General features: G+C 39.4%; 1 protein-coding gene and 1 non-coding gene across 4 annotated transcripts in view; both read left to right on the top strand.

The window, feature by feature from the left end:
• Nucleotides 1-22,459, top strand: part of POC1B (POC1 centriolar protein B) — a 97,658-nt gene extending 75,199 nt beyond the window's left edge. For 2 of the 3 annotated variants that reach the window (XM_043446553.1, XM_043446554.1), the window contains 2 exons: nt 18,034-18,252; nt 21,981-22,459. In XM_043446553.1, coding sequence (XP_043302488.1) covers nt 18,034-18,252; nt 21,981-22,085 — 324 coding nt within the window. In that variant the 3' untranslated portion in view covers nt 22,086-22,459. Of the gene's footprint in view, nt 1-9,310; nt 12,379-18,033; nt 18,253-21,980 lie in introns of those variants that run through there. The other variant, XM_043446555.1, reaches the window with a different exon arrangement.
• On the top strand, nt 5,176-5,277 carry LOC122427856. Its single transcript, XR_006265560.1, has one exon. It is a non-coding gene; the product is annotated as a U6 spliceosomal RNA (small nuclear RNA).
• Nucleotides 22,460-22,908: the final 449 nt, after the last annotated feature.

The raw sequence follows: 22,908 nt of genomic DNA on the forward strand, positions 1-22,908 counted from the left end.
TTTTTTTCCTCTGCTTCTTATATACCTAGCACAAGAAAATCTGGAGCACTAATAGACTGTGTATATGGAGGACATGGCCAACCAGCTTGTCAGAGTAGAAAAACCAGTACATATGGAATTACTCTTCTGCCATGGCTCTGCAGCCCCTAGATGAGTGAATCTTGGCAGGAATAGAAAATCTTACAGGCTACTAACCACAGATGAGCTGTATTTCTGTAGGAGCTGAGCTCAGTCTGGTGAACCTTGTGGTGTGTAGCATCCTGAAGGGAATGACTCAGCCTAAGTCAGGGGCTGGCTCAACAGACATTGTTCATTCATTTTTCAAAAAATGAACATGCCAGGAACTAAATAGGAATAGGGGGTGGAGAGGGAGGAGGATGGATGTAGGTTATGATGATGAGCCAAAGCTATCATGGAAAGTTACATGATACAGCGAAAGTAGGAACTGTGCATTAGATTGAGTCATGAGTGTAACTGAGGTAGGATCAGAGAAAGTTTCCCTGAAAAAGTTGTTGGAGCTGAGATATAAAGCCTTGCTATTCAAAATGTGGTCCATGGTTTATTTGATCATCACCTGGGAGCATCTTAGATCTATGCAGAGTCTTGGGTTCCATCCCAGGCCTATTGAGTCAGACTCTGCATGTTACAATCCCCAGGTTACTTACGTGTACATTGAAATTTGAGAAGTGCTGGTCTAAAGCTTCAGTAAGAGTTGATGTGAGGACGTTAAGGACTGCAGGCATGTTCTAGGCTGAGGGTATTGTACATGCAGAGACTTTTGGGGACCTTGGTATGCTCTGGGGACTGAAAAGATGGCTGGAGCGAAGGGATGGGTAGGAGAATGTGGTGTCCAGGCAACCAAGAGAGGAGTGTTTCCAAGAAGATGGGAGTGTCAACATTGCTGAAAACTAAGAGAAGAATTTTTTAAATGATGAATTTAACAAAAGTCTTTGGTCACCTTTTGGAAAATGTTTTCAGTGGACTAATACAGGTGCAAGCCAGTATGAAGTGGGTTGAACAATGAGTAGAGGGGGCAGGGTGAGCAAAGAAACAGCTCAGTACAGTTCAGTTCAGTTGCTCAGTCGTGGATAGGCTTCCCTGTCCATCACCAACTCCCAAAGCTTACTCAAACTCATGTCTATTGAGTCAGTGATGCCATCCAACCCTCTCATCCTCTGTCATCCCCTTCTCCTCCCACCTTCAGTCCTTCCCAGCATCAGGGTCTTTTCCAATGAGTAAGTTCTTCACATCAGGTGGCCAAAGTACTGGAGTTTCAGCTTCAGCATCAGTCCTTCCAATGGATATTCAGGACTGATTTCCTTTAGCATGGACTAGTTGGATCTCCTTGCTGTCCAAGGGACTCTCAAGAGTCTTCTCCAACACCACAGTTGAAAACCATCAATTCTTTGGCACTCAGCTTTCTTTATAGTTCAACTCTCACATTCATACGTGACTACTGGAAAAACCATAGCTTTGACTAGATGGACCTTTGTTGGCAAAGTAATGTCTCTGCTTTTTAATAAGCTGTCTAGGTTGGTCATAACTTTTCTTCCAAGGAGCAAGCGTCTTTTAATTTCATGGCTGCAGTCACCATCTGCAGTGATTTTGGAGCCCAAAAAAATAAAGTCTGTCACTGTTTCCATTGTTTCTCCATCTATTTCCCATGAAGTGATGGAACCAGATGCCATGATCTTAGTTTTCTGAGTGTTCAAAAAACATTCAGAAAGAGACAGCTAGAATATATTAATCTTTTATTCATTATATGTACTGTGCATCTATTATATACCAAGCAATGAGAATACACAGATGAAAGACAGTCCAATAATAGTGATAAATACCTAAATTGCTATGGGAGTACATCAATAGAGTGGTTAAATAAGAAGTTTGAGTGTGTGCATGTGTGCATGTGTGTAAGTGCTAGAAAATTAGAGAGTGTGTGCTCAGTTGTGTCTGACTTTATGAGGACCCATGGACTGTAGCCCACCAGTCTCTGTCCATGTGACTTCCCAGGCAAGAATACTGGAATGGGTTGCCATTTCCTTCTCTGGGGGTCTTCCTGACCCAGGGATCGAACCCATGTCTCCTGCATTGGCAGGTGGATTCTTTACCATTGATATACCAGAGAAGCCCAGAAAATGAGGGTGGGGGACAGAAAACTTAATCAGAGATAACTTCCCAGAAGGGGTTGAAATTTGAGCTGATTCTTTAAGGATTTGCCTGCTGTTGTGGAAAACACACAGTTCAGTGAGAAGGGTGAGAAGGCTTGAGAGGGGATGGCGAATTCAGGGAACCATGAACATTCCTGGTTGGCTGCGGGGAACTCTTGGGGCTGAGGAATAGCAAGAGATGAGTCAGGAGAGAAAAGATGAGGGTGGATCATGAATGATCTTGAATGCCATTTGAAGGTATTTGGATTCACCCTAATAATTTTTGGCAGACCACTGAAAGATTTTAAGCAGGAGAGTGGCAAGAGCAAATTTGGGTTTTAGTATAGTTACTCTAGAGACATGATAAAGGAGAGGTTAGAGGGAAGTGAGACTGGAGGCATGAACATTAGGAGGCAAGTGCAATGGTGATCCAGATACAGGGTGGGAGGTGTTTGATCTCCAGCAGTAACATGGAGGGGAATAAAGAAGAGAAGACCGAGCCATGAGATCCTGAAGAGAAAGAGTTAAAATTCTGTTTACTGATTAGATGAGGAGGAGAGGGAGGAGTATAGAGCACTTCCCAAGTGTAAAGCTCCTAGGTAGATAATGGCAGTGAGAGCCAGGGCTTGGGTGTGGAGCATCCAGGCAGAAGTACAGATCTAAGAATCTTTAACTGAGTAAGATGTAAGGTCCCACGGGATGATCCCCAAACTGGGTCTCCGTACCAGATACGTTAACGATTTTGATAGATGATCGGCAGTAATCTCACCTCATTCATCCGAAGGAATCATTAGACAACTGTCTGAATAATGCTGATTATTTGGTAAATACTGTAACAGAAACATAAAGCAGATAAAGTGGGTTGCATTTAATGGCTATAAGTAGCAGTGTGCTCTAGTGGTGTCGTGGCTTCCTCTTTAAGAACTTCCTGCTTACTCCTCTGGGTATGTGTTTAATGCAAATAAATTTTCATGATTCTTAACCACTCTTTTTATAAAGTTACTGAATCTAGTTCATATTCTCTTTGACTCATGATAGCGTGAAAAATATTTTTGAACTTTATGATATATTTGAACATGAATTCTCCTGGACTATGTTCCCCATGGTAATTTTTTTAAAATACAGTCATTTTCAAAATTAATGTTTTAAATTGAGGTATAGTTTATTTATGATACTGTGTTAGTTTCTGGTGTAGAGCAAAGTGATATATTTACATTTTTTTTTCAGTTTCTTTTCCCTTATAGGTTATTTAAAAATACTGAGTATAGTTCTCTGTACTGTACAGTAGGTCCTTCTTAGTTATCAAGTCATGGTTGTTATCCTTTGGTTTCTGAGTTTCTTCCACCAGCAAAATTAGAAGCAAAACACCCATACCTTTCTACACTATAAACATATAAAAATGTAGGAAAGAAAAATATAGTATGTTTATCAAACAGTAAAACATGGCATCTTCAGTTATTTATAATGAAGTGTTTGTTATTGATTTTCTACTTATAAGCTCTCTGTCCTAAATGCCAGAGACATAGGTTAGATCCCTGGGTCAGGAGGATCCCCTGGAGTAGGAAGTGTCAACCCGCTCCAATATTCTTGCCTGGAAAGTCCATGGACAGAAAAGCCTGGTGGGCTACAGTCCATGGGGTCACAAAGAATTGGACACGACTGAATGACTGAGCACACACACATTTATTTATTCAACTGCCACCAGCCCTTAAATAGCCTATTAATTAGAGAAACCAGACATAGGAGAATTTTTTAGACTTTGAATACAATGGATAGAAAATTATGTTTAATTAAACAGATTTTATTAATTATTTTATGCATGCCTTATACAGGCAGTACTCACCATATTGTCAAGTATCTAAAAGAAAACGAGGTATGACTTCTGTCTTCTAGAAAGGTGCAATTTAGATTTTGGTGGAATCAGGGGAGGACACAATATGATAATATTGATAATGATAGGTCATTGATTACAGACTATAGATTAAACTCTTTACCAGTATTCTCACAGCCACCTTATAATACATCCCAATAAAATTTCTTCATTTTACAGATGAGGAAACTAAGGCTTGAAGAGGCCAAGGAATTTGTCCAAGGTCACACAGTTAGCACACAGACAAGACTAAACCCGAGTCTGTGTGACTTGATGCCTCATTCATATAGTGCCATATTATATGTCAGCATGGGTAATTACACAGTATTACAAACAGCAGAAATGGAAGGAAAAATGACAACTGCCTTGAAGAAACAAAATTTGAATTTTTATAGAGATTTAAAACATGGACAAATTGCATCTATTTGGGGAAGATGAGGAATGACTTCCTTATTTTGCAAATGCAAATTAAAATCAACTAATATAAAGTGCACTGTGTATACCAAGATCACATAGAAAGCTTTCACTTTCTGTTTTTTGAATGATATAATGAATAATAAATAAAACAGTGGTTCTCAGTACCCAGCTGTGAATATACATTCCTGTTATAATCACAGTTGTCATTAATCATACTAGAATGTTCACATTATGCTAGCTGGTGAGCAGAACCATAAATAAATATAATATTTGCCCTCTAAAAGATGTTCTATAAAGCTTGCCAGTTTTCTGAATGTAGCTTTGTTAAATGATTGGATGAATTCCTGCCTTAAAATTGTTTCTTTATAGTATTAAAACACAGTGAGGAAGCTAGTCTTATTCAAGTGAGCAAAGCATGAAACATGAGTTATTTTATGTGTACAATTAAAACATGACTTTTCACACACAGCTTACTTCTCCTGAACTTGGCACTTGAAGAGTTTTAAGGAATAGTAGAAAAGCTTGTAAAAAATGTCAAGGGATGGCATTATTTATTTCAGGGAGTCAGTAAGCCCAGGAAATAATTTTTCAGAAATTTATTCTAAATAATCCTTTTGATTCTGTGGTAATTTTACGTTTCATAAAAACAATGAGGATAGTTATTTGAGGAGTACATTTGGCTTGTTGGTTTGGTTGGTCCTCTGTGTACATTACCATGATACTAAAGTGGTGGTGGTGTATTTGCTTTTGCAGCACATATACTGAAATTGAAAAGATACAGAAATACTAGAGTGGCCTCCACAAGAGGATAACATGAATTTATTAAAGGTGTGCCATGTGTTTTGGAATATTTTATTTGTAGATAGGGAGGCTCAAGGTCATAAAGATGTTAGATTTCCCCAAATAAATCTACAAATTCAAGGTAATTCCAATAAACATCCCAGTAAGATTTTTAATGAAACCTAGAAAGTTGATTTCATGGCCTATATGGAAGAGCAAAGGGCCAAAAATACCCAGGGCAATTTTGAAGCTCTTTGAAGCTTGCGGACTCATTAAGCTCTAAGAATGAGCTTCCCTGGTGGCTCAGATGGTCAAGAATCTGCCTGTGATACAAGAGACCCAGATTTGATCCCTGGGTCAGGAAGATTCACTTGTAGAAGGGAATGGCTACCCATTCCAGTATTCTTGTCTGGAGAAATTTTTGGACTGAGGAACCTAATGGGCTCCAGTCCACAGGGTTGCAAAGTCGGACACAACTGAGCGACTCACACACACACACACACACACACACACACACACGGTGGAACCTAATGGGCTCCAGTCCACAGGGTTGCAAAGTCGGACACAACTGAGCGACTCACACACACACACACACACACACGGTATTGTTACAGGGTGAGACAGAGTGCACAGTGGAGAACGTATAGACAGAACCACACAAATGTGGATGGTTGGTATATGAAAGGCCTGACTCTCTGGACCCATGAAGATGAGGTAGACACTAAATTGACTGTTCAATAAATGTTGCTGGGACAGCTAGCTATTTGGAAAAAAATAAAATTATGTTCTTACTTTTAACCACAAACAAAATTAATAGCAGATGGGTTAAAGCCTTAAGTGAGGAAAAACCATACCTCAAAACTTCTAAAAGAAAACAGGAATATATTTGTATTTTGGGTAGGCAAGGATTACTTAAGCAAAATATAAAATGTACAAATCATAAAAGAAAAAGTTTAATAAATTTGACTATGTTTAAAACAAAAACATCTGTAAAAAAAATATCCCATAAAATAAAAGTGAACCCAATCCACAGAGTACAGGATGTATTACACATATAAACAAAGTAATTACATCCATAATATACCAGGAGCACTTTTTTGTTTATCAAAGTATAGTTGAATTAAAATGCTGTGTTAATTACTGCTGTATAGCAAAGTGATTCAGTTATAAAGTCCATTCTCTCTGTCCCTAATTCTGTTTCTGTTTCATAGGTAGGTTCGTTTGTGTCATATTTCAGATTCCACATGTAAGTGATATCATGGTATTTGTCTTTCTCTTTCTGACTTACTTAGTATGATATTCTTTCGTCACATCCATATTGCTGCCAATGGCATTGTTTCATTCTCTTTTATAACTGAATAGTATTGTGTACAGGTACCACATCTTCTTTATCCATTCATCTGTGAAAGGACATTTAGGTTGTTTCTGTGTCTTAGCTGTTGTGAATCCTGCTGCTGTGAACATAAATGTGCACGTATCTTTTTGAATTATAGCAGTTTTGTCTGGATATATGCCCAGGAGTGGGATTGCTATGTCACATGGTAATTCTATTTTTTTTTTTTTTTTAATGATGGCCATTCTGATCAGCGTGAAGTAGTACCTCACTGTAGTTCTGATTTGGACTTCTCTACATGAGGCACTCTTAAATATTAATTAGAAAAAAGAGAAGTAGGCCAACTAAAAAGTGGACAGAAGACTTAAATAGGCAATTTGCAGAAGAATGATCTCTATACACGTAAAATATGCTCAAGTCACCAATAATCGAAGAAATGCACAATAAAATTAAAACCTTGAGAAATCATTTCCTGTCCATTACTTTGTTAAAATTTAAAATGTCTATCAAATACTTTTGACTTTACAGAAAAAGGGGAGATTTTCTTCTGCTCAGGAAAGAGTAGGTTGATCCCACCATTTGGGAGAATATCTGGTAAAACTATGACTGTAGAGAAACTCACCTTCCTGTGTACCGGACACATTTGTAAGAGTGCTTACTATGGAATTCAGTGCTAGTTACCAGTACAAAGGATACATAAACTACGGTATAATCCATCAGTGGAATGCTATTCGGCAGTGAAAATAAGTGAAGCAGACTTATCTGTAGCAAATCCCACGGTGAACAGCAACTACTAAAGAGACCTAATATAATACTATTTTATGTGAAGCTTGAGTATATGCAAAAGCAATACTGCTATTTAGGGATGTCAGCTTGTGTGATCAAAGTAAAGGCACATAGCTTGGGGTGACAGACACCATACTCAAGATGGTGGCATCCTTTAAGAGGGAGAGGTAGAGTATACTTTATTTCTTAGGTGGGGGAGAGGGTTGCTTTATTATTCCTATACCTTTTCACTGAATTTTTTAGCAAGTTTATTACAATTGATTTACAATGTTATGTTAATTTGTGCTATACATCATAGTGATTCAGTTATACATATATATACATTCCTTTTGCTATTGGTTTCTGATATGGTTTATCATAGGACACTGAATATAGTTGCCTGTGGTATTAAGTAGGAGCTTGTTTATCCATTCCATATATGAGTTTGTTTCTGCTGATCCCAAACTCCTGAGCAATTCCTCCCCTACCTTCTCAATGTTTGTGGTGAGTCTGTTTCACAGATAAGTTCATTTATGTCATATTTCAGATTCCACATATAAGTGATATCATGGTATTTGTCTTTCTCTTTCTGACTTAACTTCACTTGGTATTTTCATTGAATTTTAAGAGCAAAATTGGAACTTAAAAACATCAGTTATTATGAGATGAAAAGAGGATTCCAGATTCATTCAGAAATGTTAGTGTTGCAGTGAGGTTGCGTCTCTTATTCATGCCTATATTAATTTCACTGGATGGTTGATGTGCATTCAGAGAAGGGGTAGCTTTCTGAAAATGAACAGATGGGTTTTGTTTTTTTTTTGAGACATGATGTGGGTGAAACTAAACCAAATGTGGTCTTCCAAATCAAACTTCAGTTTTTGCAAGATGTGATCCTTACTTAAATGTAAAACATCTTTTAAAGCAGTACATCATTGTACAATATAAGCTACTACCTGCCTCAGAATTTAGATGTGCGTGCGCGCGCGCACACACACACACACACACACACACACACACCTTTTTTGAACAGAGTGAGGTATCGCTATAAATAATGGTTGATTTCTACCCTAGTCATTTCAGCAGTTTGCATTAAATGTTCTTGTTGATTCTACAGGAAAGAGATAATAAAAATGAATCCCTTAGTCTGTAGGCCTTTCGGGTATAACAGCAGGATTTACAAGAGATGTAATAACTACGCTTTTTCTCTTTAGAATTTACAGAAAGTTTTATTGGTTTTATATTCATCTAGGATACTGGGAATAGCATTTTTAGTTTTATATTAACTTAGAAGAGAGAGCACTAATTCTAGTTCATGGACTACCAGTGCTCTTTCTCCATCTCCCCTAGATAATTCTGGGTAGTGCTTTATCATTAATTAAGATTTATCTGATAGTGCACAATTGGAGACTCGGCACAGGGCATTTGAAGACAAATATTCCTTTAAGGGATTCATAGCTTATGTTTGGCTAATCATGAAACATGGAAGGATACTTTTGCACAGATTTATTTGTCCTAGCTCTATCCCACCTATTCATGGCTTCAAAATTAATAAGCTTCTCTGGAGATGATAGTAAAGATTAAAATAAAGACAGACAGGTTTATGGCCTTGGCTGTCATTTCCAAGGGCACTGAATTAATCATTCAGATATTCTAGTTGATAGCTGCATTGAGGCAGGGGTGTTTTTCAAGTCTTCTGACAAAAATGAAATTTTCAATTTGGTTTGAAGAGAGAAATCAAAGCCCTCAGTAAAACGTTATCCCCAAAGCTTCTTTTTTCTCTCTCTGAGAAAAAAAGATGTATGATTTTTCCCAAGGGATAAACAGAAGGCTTTCTCAGCTCAGCAAATTTAGTCTGGGAGACACAAATTTCGCATGACATTCTCCGATTCTATCCTAGAAATATTTTTAAATCAATCCGACTGGATCAGATAAGTAGGTTCTTACAAGGATGTACAATACACTGTGCGGATATAAGATGGATGTGGTTTTCTCTTTCAGGACGAACAGCCTTTTCTTCCTGAGAGTGCTAGAAACTGAGAATGAACCCTGCCTGTGTCGTGGCCCCGTGACAAGCCCGCACGGGTGACTCCATAGCTCTGTGTTCTGCCTCTGATTAATCCATGCGCACCTTGGTTAACATGGCTTTTGATCTCAAGGCAAGAACCAAAGACAGAGCAACACTCTGACTCACTTCTGAAATGCATCCATCCTCTCCTGGTCAGGATTCTCAGATGAACTCAGTAACCGTCTGAATCCTTTGTGTTGATGGTAAACTCAGTGTAAAGCCTCCCACTCACTGGCCACCACTTCCTCTAGCCCTGCAGTTTTGATAACTCATCAGCCCCAGGAGGAACGCCAATCCACCGAGCCTCTGCCTTTTCATTGCTCACATTCTGTGTCTGTGTGCACGTCTCTTCTTAATGGGCTTAGATTCTATAGTCATCATCCTAGCCATGCCCTTGCCCCCTTTCTCTCTCCATTGTAGTCACCCCAAAAACTTCAGCCTGGTTAAATTTTGCTGCCAACTCTGTACACCCAAGCAACTGAACTTGACTAGCCAGCCATGCTGACTGACTTCCCCTTAAATTTATTCATACAAAACTCCAGGAGCACTCAGTACTGCCTAGCAATCCATTTACTAAGTAGTTCCCTCCTCTCTGTCCTGTGACATCAGCGCTTTCTTTCTGTTTGATCTTATTCATCAGCACACGTTTTGTAATGTAGTTCTCATCTTTCACAAGGAAAACTTCATTTGACCCCTCATCTGTTTCCAACTCCTGTCGCATTGCTCTGCTCTCCTTTTTGGCAAAACTCCTGAAAAGAAAGGCATACATTCAGTCTTCCTGTTTTCATTTTCCTTCTTTTCACTCTTCTGAATTCACTCCAGTTCAGCTTTTGCCGCACCATTCCACTCTTGTCCAGGTTCCAGTGATTCAGCCACATCAGTTTTTCTACAGGACTTGGTCTTGGTGACCACTCCCTTCTCCTTACTTGGCTTCTAGTCCAGTACCTCTCCTTCCACATGAGCCGCTAGTCATCTTTCCTGCTCCTTTCTTCCTGCCTTATAAAGTCTTCGCAGTTATTCTGTTTGGTTCCTAGACTCATAGCTATAAAGAGTTACATGCCTCACACCCCAACTCCAAGGGAACAGAAGCTTCTGCAAGTGGTACCCTTCCAGGTACCCTGCCTTAGGTACCTCTTCACCTGGCTGTTCATTTGTGTCCATTGTGAAAACTGGTCAATACATGTATGTTCTATGCTGTGTGCTAAGCCACCTCAGTTGTGCCCAACTCTTTGCAACCCCATTGACTGTAGCCTGCCAGTCTCCTCTGTCCATGGGATTTCCCAGGCAAGAATACTGGAGTGGGTTGCTGTTCCTTTCTCCAGGGAATCTTCCTGACCCAGGGATCAAATCTGGGTCTCCTGTATTGTAGGCAGATTCTTTGTGACTAGCACCGCCCGGGAAGCTTATATATATTCTGATAATTCCCAAATTTATATGTTTAGCCCCAGCCTCTCCACAGAAATCTAGATTCATGTATTTCCAGTTATATCCATGACTTTTCCCTTTGAAAATCACCTAAGCATCTCAAACTTAACAAGCCCAAAATTTATTCTTTACCTTCCTTCACATTAAAAAATGCATCATCAGTGGAGCTAAATCATAATGTAACACCTTACCCAGCTTTATTTTTCTTTATAACCCTTGTTACTACCTGAGATTACATCACATATCTGTATATTTACTGGAATATAACCCCATGTCAACAGGATCTCTTTTGTTTATTCACTTCTTGTATTAGGCAGAGTAATGGTCCAAAAAGATGTCCATGTCCTCATCCCCAGCATCTGTGAATATGTTTCTTTACATGGCAAAGGTGCTTCCCAGGTGGCACTAATGGTAAAGAACTTGCCTGCCAATTCAAGAGACAGAAGAGACTCCAGTTCGATCACTGGGTAGGGACGATCCCCTGGAGGAGGGCATGGCAACCACTCCAGTATTCTTGTGTGGAGAACCCCATGGACAGAGGAACCTGGCGGCCTATGGTCCATGGAGTTGCTAAGAGTCAGACACAGCTGAAGCCACTGAGCATGCAAGCAGGCATGCACATGGCAAAGGGGCTTTGAAAATATGATCAAGTTAAGGATCTTGGTATGGGGAGATTACCCTAGATTATGGTCTGGTGCAATCACAGCGGTCCTTAGAGGGCATCGAGGGAAGCAAGGGAAGCAGAGAAGTAGAGATCAGAGTGATGGAGCCTAGAGCTACAAATGTCAGCCTCCTCAAGGAGCTGGAAAAGGCAAGGATAGACTCCCCCCAGGACCACCAGAAGGAACTCTGTGGGGAACTCTGCTGACACCTTGACTTTAGCCCCATAAAATCTATCTGGACCTTCAGAACTTTAAGAGAGTAAATCTGTGTTGTTTTAAGCCACTAAACTTGTGGGTAATTTGTTAAGTCATGGTAGGAAACTAATATACTCCTATATCTCTGGCATCTAAAATTTTCCAGACCCATAAGTGCTAAAATAAAACAATCTTGTTTGAATAAATGGTATATCTTCATTGTTTCAGATACCATATAAAGATAATTGGAGTTTCTAATCTTGATTCTGAATGTTCTCATTGAAAATAAATGATCCATTCTTTCTTTGAGTCTTTGCTTTTATTTTTGTCCAGGCAAAAGATATTTTTTGTTATCCTAGTCTATTTCAGGCAGGCATTTTATAAGAGAGAGAGTAGTATGCATGTAGTGACTTAAAAACTCTCAGAATGTCAGGAATGGAAAGGACTTTTAAAGGGCATTCAGTTTGAATTTCCTGATCTGATGTTTGTGTGTTTCTCACAATATTCCTGACAAGTGGCCATCCCAAGTCTATTTTAGAACCTTCAATGATGGGAAACTCACTTTAACTGCAGGGGTCAAGACCACTTTTGGATAGACTGTTCTCACTTTGTTTTATTTTCTACTTTATAGAATTAAAGCAAAACTAGAAATGTTAATTATAAGCCCAAACTGACTTATTTTAGGGCTTCCCAGGTGGCACAGGGGAAAAGAATCTGCCTGCCATGGGGGAGACTTGGGTTCGATCCCTGGGTTGGGAAGATCCCCTGGAGAAGGGAAAGGCTACCCACTCCAGTATTCTGGCCTAGAGAATTCCATGGACTGTATAGTCCATGGGGTTACAAAGAGTCGGACATGACTGAGCTACTTTCAGTTTCACTTGACATGTGAAGTGCCTCCTTTGGTGTTCATGCTTGTCAGAAAATCCTTATGCTATTTCACCAGAAACCATCAGATATATACTTTTAGGGGATAAAAATCAAGAAGTGATTTTCAGGTAAGTGATAAATGCTTATATTGCTCCCTCATTGTGCCTTTGTGTGTACGTGTGTGTGTGCTCATGTCCGACTCCTTATGACCCCATGAACTGTAGCCCACCAAGCTCCTGTGTCCATGGAATTTTCCAGGCAAGAATACTGGAGTGGGTTGCTGTTTCCTTCTCCAGCAGATCTTCCAGACCCAGGGATCAAACCCACATCTCTTGTATCTCCTGCACTGGCAGGTGGATTCTTGACCAACTGTGTCACCTGGGAAGAGACCGCACCTTTAGGAGGCATTTAAGACTAATTTTTAGCAGAGAGTGGTATTATCTTAAGTTTATATTTCTCTCCAAGTACTGTCAAATTATCAATATTTACATTTTGTTGATGGCTCATCAGATGCAGGACAGTCAGTTGAATTTAGTTTAACAAATGTTGAGCCCAGTCTGTGTCCCTTACTCTATGCTAGGCACCTTAGGAAGAAAAATGACCAAGTTATGGCTCCTACCCTCAAGACAGTAACCTAGAACAAGAAGTGATAAGTGCTCTACTGATGGCACAAAGACTTATGAGAGTATATGGTGTTAGAAATGTTCTAATTTCATTCTTTTACATGTAGCTATCTAGTTTCCCCAGCACCACTTATTGAAGAGACTGTCTTTTCTCCATTGTATATTCTTGCATCCTTTGTCATAGATTAATTGACCATAGGTTATAAGTTTATTTATGGGCATCTATCCTGTTCCATTGATCTATATTTCTGTTTCTGTGCCAGTACCATACTGTCTTGACTACTGTAGCTTTGTAGTAGAATATGAAGTCAGGGAACCTGATTCCTCCAGCTCCATTTTTCTTTCCCCAGATTGCTTTGGCTATTCAGAGTCTTATGTGTTTCCATACAAATTAAAAAAATTTTTTTTGCTCTAGTTCTGTGAAAAATGCTATTGGTAGTTTCATAGGGATTATATTAAATCTATAGATTCCTTTGGGTAGTATGACCATTTTAACAATATTGATTCTTCTAGTCCAAGAACATAAGATATCTTTCCATCTGTTTTTGTCATCTTCAATTTCTTTTATCAGCATCCTAAAGTTTTTGGAGTACGGTACAGGTCTTTTGCCTCATTCAGTTCAGTTCAGTTGCTCAGTCGTGTCCGACTCTTTGCGACCCCATGAATCGCAGCACGCCAGGCCTCCCTGTCCATCACCAACTCCCAGAGTTTACCCAAACCCATGTCCATTGAGTCGGTGATGCCATCCAGCCATCTCATCCTCTGTCATCCCCTTCTTCTTCTGCCCCCAATCCTTCCCAGCATTAGGGTCTTTTCCAGTGAGTCAGCTCTTCCCATGAGGTGGCCAAAGTATTGGAGTTTCAGCTTCAGCATCAGTCCTTCCAATGAACACCCAGGACTGATCTCCTTTAGGATGGCCTGGTTGGATCTCCTTGCAGTCCAAGGGACTCTCAAGAGTCGTCTCCAACACCACAGTTCAAAAGCATCAATTTTTCAGTGTTCAGCTTTCTTCACCGTTCAACTCTCACATCCATACATGACTACTGGAAAAACCATAGCCTTGACTAGACAGACCTTTGTTGGCAAAGTAATGTCTCTGCTTTTTAATATGCTATCTAGGTTGGTCGTAACTTTCCTTCCAAGGAGTAAGCGTCTTTTAATTTCATGGCTACAATCACCATCTGCAGTGATTTTGGAGCCCAGAAAAATAAAGTCTGACACTGTTTCCCCATCTATTTCCCATGAAGTGATGGGACCAGATGCCATGATCCTAGTTTTCTGAATGTTGAGCTTTAAGACAATGTTTTCACTCTCCTTCACTTTCATCAAGAGACTTTTTAGTTCCTATTCACTTTCTGCCATACGGGTGGTGTCGTCTGCATATCTGAGGTTACTGATATTCCTCCTGGCAATCTTGATTCCAGCTTGTGCTTCTTCCAGCCCAGCGTTTCTCATGATGTACTCTGCATATAAGTTAAATAAGCAGGGTGACAGTATACAGCCTTGACGTACTCCTTTTCCTATTTGCCTCATTAGGTAGGTTTATTCTTAGGTATTTTATTCTTTTTGAAGTAATGGTAAGTGGGATTGTTTCCTTAAGTTCTCTTTCTGATCTTTCCTTTTAGTGTATAGAAAGGGAAGAGATATCTATATGTTAAGTTTTTATCCTGAAACGTTACCAAATTCACTGATGAACTCTAGTAGGTTTCTGGTAGCATCTTTAGGATTTTATAGAATCATGTTGGGCTTCCCTGGTGGCTCAGACAGTAAAGAATCTTCCTGCAATGCAGCAGACCGGGTTCAATCCCTGGATTGAGAAGATTCCCTGGAGAAGGGAATGGCTACCCACTCCAGTATTCTTGCCTGGAGAATCCCACGGATAAAGGAGCCTGGTGGGCTACAGCCCACGGGGTCGCAGAGTCAGACATGACTGAGTGACTAACACTTCACACACAGTATCATGTCACCTGCAAACTGTGACTGTTTTATTTCTTTTTGAATTTAGATTCCTTCTATTTCTTTTTCTCCCTGATTGGCATGGCTAGATCTTCTAAAACTATGTTGAATAAAAGTGGCAAGAGTGGACATCTTCATCTTGTTCTTGATTTTAGAGGAAATGCTTTCAGGTTTTCACCATTGAGTATGATGTCAGTTGTAGGTTTGTCATATATGGCCTTTATTATGTTGAGGTAGGTTCCTTCTAGGCCCACATCCTGGAGAGTTTGTTATTTTTTTTTTTAATCATAAATGGGTGTTGGATTTTGTCAAAAGCTTTTTCTACATCTATTGAGAGGATCATGTGGTTTTTATTCAATTTGTTAATGTAGTATATCACACTGATTGACTTGCAGACATGGAAAAGTCCTTGCATCCCTAGGATAAAGCTCACTTGATCATGGTATATGATCCTTTAAACCTATTGTTGGATTTGCGTTGCTCTCATTTTGTTGAGAATTTTTGCATCTGTGTTCAGTGATATTGCCCTGTAATTTTCTTTATTTGTGGTATCTTAGTCTGGTTTTGCTTCCCTGGTGGCTCAGCTGCTAAAGAATCTGCCTGCAGTGAGGGAGACCTGGGTTCAATCACTGGGTTGGGAAAGTCCCCTGGAGAAGAGAACAGCTACCCACTCCAGTATTCTGGTCAGGAGAATTCCATGAGTTGAATAGTCCATGGGGTCGCAAAGAGTTGGACATGACTGAGCGACTTTCACTTCAACAATTTGTCTGGTTTTGGAATCAGGGTGATTGTGGCCTCATAGAATAAGTGTGGGAGTGTTTCTTCTTTTGCAGTTTTTTGGAATAGTTTCAGGAGGATAGATGTTTCCTGTTTTCCAAATATTTGATAGACTTTAGCTGTGAAGCCGTCTGGTCCTGGACTTTTGTTAGGATTTTTTAAAACCACAGTTTCACTTTCAGTACTTGTGATTTGTCTCTTCATACTTTCTATTTCTTCCTAATTCAGTCTTGGAAGATTGTACCTTTCTAAGAATTTGTCCATTTCTTCTAGGTTGTCCATTTTATTGGCATATAGTTGTTTGTAGTAGTCTCTTATGGTTCTTTGTATTTCTGTAGTGTCGATTGTATTTTTGTCAGTTTGATTAACATGTATTAGTCTTGGCGTGTTCCTCCTTGGGTTTATCTATTAATATATGGGACTCTCTGCACTTCCTGAATTTGTGTGCCTGTTCCCTTTCCCAAGTTAGTTAAATTTTCACCTATTATCTCTTCAAATATTTTCAGACCCTTTCTCTCTTCCTCTAGGACCCCTATAAGGGGAATGCTGGTGCATTTAATGTTGTTTTAGAGGTTCTGAGAGTGTCCTCATTTCTTTTCATTCTTTATTCTGTTCCATGACAGTGATTTCCACCCATCTGTCTTTCAGCTCACTTATTTGTTCTTCTGCTTCATTTATTGTGCTATTGATTCCTTGTAGTGTATTTTTCATTTCAGTTATAGTCCAGCTGTTTGTTGTTTATATTTTCTAGCTCTTTATATTTTCTTGTATCTTCTTGGTCAGTGCCCCCATTCTTTTTCTGATATCATGGATCATCTTTACTATCATTATTCTGAGTTCTTTCTTCAGTAGATTGCCTATCTCCACTCTGTGTAATTGTTCTTCCGAGGTTTTATCTTGTTCCTTCATCTGGAACATATTTCTCTGTCATCTTACTTTGTCTAACTTTCTGTGGTTGCAGTTTCTGTTTCACAGACTGAAGGATTGTAGTTCCTCTTGCTTCTGGTGTCTGCCTCCTGCTGGATGTGTCTGGTCTAAGAGGTTTGTGCAGGTTTCCCAGTGGGAGGGCTGTGTCAAGGTGTGTGTTTAGAGGCGGCTGTACATTCAGGACAACTTTAGGCAGCGTGCCTACTGATGGATGGGGCGCCCACCGTTTGGGAGGTGTTCCCACCTTGTTGGTTGGTTGTCATGAGGTGTTCCAGCACTGGAGCCTGTTGGCTGTTGGGTGGGGCCCTGTCTCAGTGCGAAAATGGCAACCTCAAGGAGAGCTCCTGTCAGTGAATATTCCCCAGTATCTCTGCCATTGGTGTCCTTGACGCTACAGTGAGCTGCAGCCCCACCTTCCCAGAAGACCCTCTGAGACCCTTAGGCAGGCCTGGCCCAGGCTCCTGTGGAGTTACTACCTCACCCTGGCTTGCAGTGCATCTGAAATCTTCTGTGTGCCCTCCAAGAGTGGGGTCCTGTGGAGCTCCTGTTCTCAAGCTCTTCAAAGTCGGAGGCTCTGGGGGCTCCTCCTGATGCCAGACCCCCAGGTTCAGGAACCTCAAGTGAGGCTCAGAATGCTCCCTCCTGTGGGAATACCTCTGTGGTTTAATTATTTAATTATTACCCACCCAGTGGTTACAGGACTTGATTATATTGGGAAAGCACTCCCTCCTACCATCTTGCTGTGTTTTCTTTTTCATCTTTGAGTGTAGAATATCTTTTTTGATAGGTTTCAGTCTTTTTTGTCAATGGTTCTTCAGCAGTTGGTTGTAATTTTGGTGTTTCACGAGAGGACTCAAGCCCAAGTCCTTCTCGTCTACCATCTTGTCTCCTCCCCAGAGAAACAAAATAATAGTCATCTCAATGGATGTGACTTTTTAAAATCAAGAATTAGACAGCACTTAACAACCTGTTTAAATGTATAACACCTCATCCTTCAGACAGATACAACATACAAACTATATTTCACTGAAAAAAAATCAAGGAAAATTGTGAATTTCCGCCATTCCCTTTTTTAGCCTTTTTTTCCTCTTGTAATTGTAATTTGCAGTAGTTGAAGATGAAAATTAAATGAAAGTTGGGCTTTTAAAAGAGAAATATTGAAACTATATATAATTTTAAAGTTTAGAAAATATAACTCTTCCCATCTTTTCTATGGTGTCAAAGACAACAGAAACCACTGTTAGAACTCTACCAGACAAGGGTGAAGAGATCTGCGGATATTTCTTGAATCCTTCTTTAATGTCATCAGAATGTTCACCTACAATCTTGAAAAAGAAAACAGAAGACATAAGCGACCTCCCTTCTGAGAGTCAAAGAAGCATACCGCTTGCTGTAACCGACGCGTTAGAGCACATTATGGAACAGCTCAATGTTTTGACACAGGTGGGTTGGCATGTTTCACGCTTAGAGGTAAGATGTACAAAATCCTGGTTACAGCAGGCTGCAGAACTAGCAGAGCAGGGGGGATACTTTCCTTCTTAGAAAGCTCAAAGGTGGTAGTTAACAGAGCAACACATGCTCTGCTGAGATGCTCTAGATCTTGTGGAGGCAAGGTCTGAGCCCATGCGCATGTAACCGTGTGCATACACACACTGTACTATATCTGGCATCTGAGGACCAGAAGGGAGGGGAGGAGACAGTGAAGAACCATTTTGGTACTTCATGCTATAAATTTGATTCTGGACAGTAATGTTTTGCCCTAAGAATTTTCCAATGCAGTGTATTCAGATTTGGATATCATCAAAGAAATATTTAAGGCCAAAAGAAAAAAATGTGTTGGGATTAATCATTTCAGTTAGAATGAAATATTGGCAATGCTTTTAGTTTTCACTCTGAGGATATTTCCCTCTGTCCAATGCATAACTTCCCTCATTCCAAAGCTTCTTATGGGACACTCTGTTCTGGAGATGAGGTTTTCGCATTCCCCTTTTAGAATATTACCCAGTCTTTTTTTTTTTTTTCATTGATGCTAAATTTCAGTTTATTTTTTACTGCACAGGATGACTTTCAGCATTCATTTTTTTTTTTTTTTACCAGACTGTATACATTCTTTTATTAACTTTCATTATATAGTCGTGCAGGTAGTGAATAATTAATTTTACAGTGAAAAGGAAAGACGTAATGGCTTAATCCCTTTTAATTACATTTAAGCAATTTTTTTAAATTTATTTTTTTTTATTGAAGGATAATTGCTTTAAAGAATGCCAGTTTACCTTTGAAAGAAGGAATACCATGAATCTTAATATACCAAATGTCTTCCAACTCTTGGTCAGGAAATTTAGATGTCATTTAATGGAAGCAGTTGTATTAAAATAGATACATCAAAGGCTGTCCTTCCAGCTCTCCTTGGTGTTTCTTTTGAATAAGTCTTATCATTCTTTGATAAACAGGATGAGGATACTAATATTTGTCAGAGCAGATGCCGTCCCAAGTTGTACAGAAAGAAGCTATGACGTGAACTAGAGATGTCAATTACTTTCCCAGAATAAATATTTCGAGTTGAAATAGCTCTTGTATAGAAGTTATCTAATTCTTGTTTTTAACCCTGGCTGTACATTATAATCGCCCAGGCAATTAAGAATCATTCAGATGTCCATTCTCATCTCCAGAGAATTCAAGGCCTTGGCATGGGTCTTTTAACGTTCCCTTCTGGGTTTAGAGCCAGTAATTAAAAATTTTACCCTTTAGATAACATCTCCGAACCTTGGAGTTAAGGGACATGGATATGGGTTGTGACAGGTTGTGAGAACAAGTCTTGTGAGACCTTGGAGTCATAAGATTTGTTCAGTGAAAATCATAGGGAAATCACCAATTTTTGCTTTGCAGTATTGTGCTGGAGGTGACTTTGTGTTTAGACGTCTCTAGCCTTTAAAAGGCAGTTTTTCTCTCAACCTCCTTTAGTTTTGATGGGCCTGTTTCCCAGGGCCCTGGCTCCTCACTTGCGCTGTCACATTGAGTGGCAGGTCCTCTTGAGGGTCTTTCCATCTCTGCTCTGTCAGCTTCATGACCCATTTCACCTTTTCCCCCAATTCAGGGTTAAATGGACCACTTTAAACTTTATTGAAAGTCTCTACTTTTTTAACTTTGAAGGACTGACTACCCTTCAAATACAAAAGAAGTGAAAAGCAGGCACAGTGCACTTGGAAAATGGGAACAGTGTGAATCTGTGGGCGAACAGCAAGTGAAATAAACACATTCTGATTCACTTCAATTACAGATGACTGAATATCTCCTAACCCTGTGACAATGTTTATAATTCAGTACAGATTGTATTGGGTTGGCCAAAATGTTCAGGCTTTTCTGTAAGTTGTAAGATGTTACAGAAAAACTCAAGCATTTGGGCCAACCCAACAATATCGCTTTCTCATAATTTTTCAGACAGTAGGAAACTGGAGTTAACCAGTGTTATAGGTGTTGATAATATACGTATCAAAAGCTTTTGCTTTTTGCATTGTGATTATGTAAATATCAGGCAAAATGCTTGGAGCATAGTAGGCACCCAAGAAATATTAGAAAGTATTATGAGCATTGCTGTTAATTTTGATCATATTAACTGCAGTATTGTGCTGGAGGTGACTTTGTGTTTATCAGACATCTCTTGCCTCTAAAAGGCAGTTTTTCTCTCAACCTCATGCCAGCTTTAGTTTTGATTGGCCTGTTTCCCAGGCCAATCATAATGAGTCATGATCTATAGTATGGAATATGAGAGAAAAAAAACTATTAGATAATAGGGAAAAAAACCCAAAAAGAACAACTGATTACTGTCAGAAACTGATAGGGAATCAATTCATTATCTTGAAACTTGTTGACTAAAGTAACCATGCATTTATGCTGCTTTTCCTGTATGAACTGTACTTTCAGGTAACCAAATAATATATGGAAGTGTATTTTATAAATCATCCCAACTAATAAATGGAAATAGAATGTCATTGCCCTCTAAAGAAAGAATAGATTTACCGAGGGATCTAGCCTGAGTCTTACCAAGGCTTTGAATCCCGTTTCCAGTTTATATAAAATACAGAGAGTAAAAGAACAGATTTAACTGTACCTGTACCTGAAGCACACAGTCCCTAAAATCCAGTCTGGGAGGGAATCTACAGGTCAGATGGCCTGAGCCTGTAAACAGACAAATTATAAAGAAAATAAAGCAAGGAAGTGGGGAATCTGCAGATGAAATGGGTAAGATAAAGCTTTAGTTTCTAGGGATGCATATTTGAAAGGTAAAACCATAAAAACATGCAGATTATTATTATAGTGGTCAGGATAGTGGCTGTTACAGGGGAAGGTGCATGCAAGGCACTAGTTCTTGACCTGGTGCAGGTCACAAGGGTGTTTTTCTCATGAGAATTCATTGACACTTTTTAGTGTGCAATTTCCTGAATCTAGTTTATAGTGAAGTTAAAAAAAAAGACTGAAGTGATTGATAATCACAATTTAAAAGTAGTTGTGTGTGTGTGTTTAGTCATGTACTCACTTACTGGCTGAAGGAGTTAGAATAGCTAAGATTCATAAAGTCCTGTTGTGCCAGGCACTAGCTTAAGCATTTTACATGCCTTATTTCATTCAGTCTTCCTACCAACCCTATGAGGTGCTGTTGTCATCTTCTGGGTGCAGAAATGAGTGGCAGTCATTATATTTTCAAAGTAAGCTAGGTATCCAGCTATCTAGGGTAATATAGATACGGCCCATCATGGATTGATTGTGGCTGAATGACCAGTGATGCCATTTAAGTAGTAGTGGGGCATGTGGCATTCCGTCCCACCTCCCCTATTCCACATTACCTGGGACACTATATAACATGCCTCATGTGGTCTCTTCTCTGGCATTGATGCTTTAAAAGACCAGACTTTAGAATTGTCCATAGAGGCTTGATCATTTACTCCTTTGTCCTTAAATGCTTCCTCTTTTTCCCCTTTCCTCAAACGGCCTGGCCGTGCTTTGCCCTGTGGTGGGGTGCAGAAACGGAGCAAGTTCTGGAGCTCATTTCTGAGCCAACCTCTTGGCAAAAGGATAGGCATTACAGTTCTGAAAAAGATCAGTGCAGAGATTATCACCATCATCCTCACCACCAGATCACCAGGCACTGATGACTTTGTCCTCCTTTTTTGCAGACTGTTTCAATTTTGGAGCAGCGACTGACTTTGACAGAGGATAAGCTGAAAGACTGCCTGGAAAATCAGCAAAAGCTTTTCAATGCGATCCAACAGAAAATTTGAGCAGAAAAATATGAGCAGAGGCATGAGAAATAAACACATGTACATATACTCAGGAAGGTAGTACCAGATGCTTCATGCAGTGCAACCATGTGCTAATTGTCATGGCGTTTCTTAAAAGGGTGAGAGCAACAGAACAAAAGGCAGAAAAGGCATAATTAAGGACCAGTTTAAACATACCAGTGTCTAGGACTAATTCAAATCATCACTATTTATGGTTCCAGTAATAAAGTGATAAGCATTCAAGTGGCTCTATATTCCTCCCCCCCATATTATTTTTTAAATGTCAGTTTTCATTAATAGTTAAATCCTGCCAGGAAAATAACCAAATCTATGGATTTCATTGTTATTTCAGATTGACCATATTCAGGCAATTCCTTCAACAATTAGTGTACTTCTTTAGTGAACAGTACCCTTAGGGTGAAATAATTCACTTACCTCTAAAATGGCATTTTATGTGCAGAGAATGAATTAATGATCTGACTTGAATTTCTCAGTTAAAAAAATTTACACTTTCTTACCTATGCCATTTGATGAAAAGATGATCTCACAAACTGTCAAACCACAGAATTTCCAAGGCAAGAATACACTTATTTTAATTAGCAATAGCACACACAGGATATATGGCAGGGATTTTGATTTAATTTATGGCATACATTGCTTATTCTTTGACCAACCTGGAAGAAAATGAAGAGTTAGAAATATGTGAAGTACACGTATCTTCTTCTGTAGATGAAGGCACTGAATGTTTTCAGTTATATCCAAACCTGTGATATCAGTTTATGAAGATTAAATTAGTGCAGAATCCTCAAAACCCAGAACCATG

This window comes from Cervus canadensis, chromosome 25, assembly GCF_019320065.1.
Source record: "Cervus canadensis isolate Bull #8, Minnesota chromosome 25, ASM1932006v1, whole genome shotgun sequence".
Taxonomy (NCBI): domain Eukaryota; kingdom Metazoa; phylum Chordata; class Mammalia; order Artiodactyla; family Cervidae; genus Cervus; species Cervus canadensis.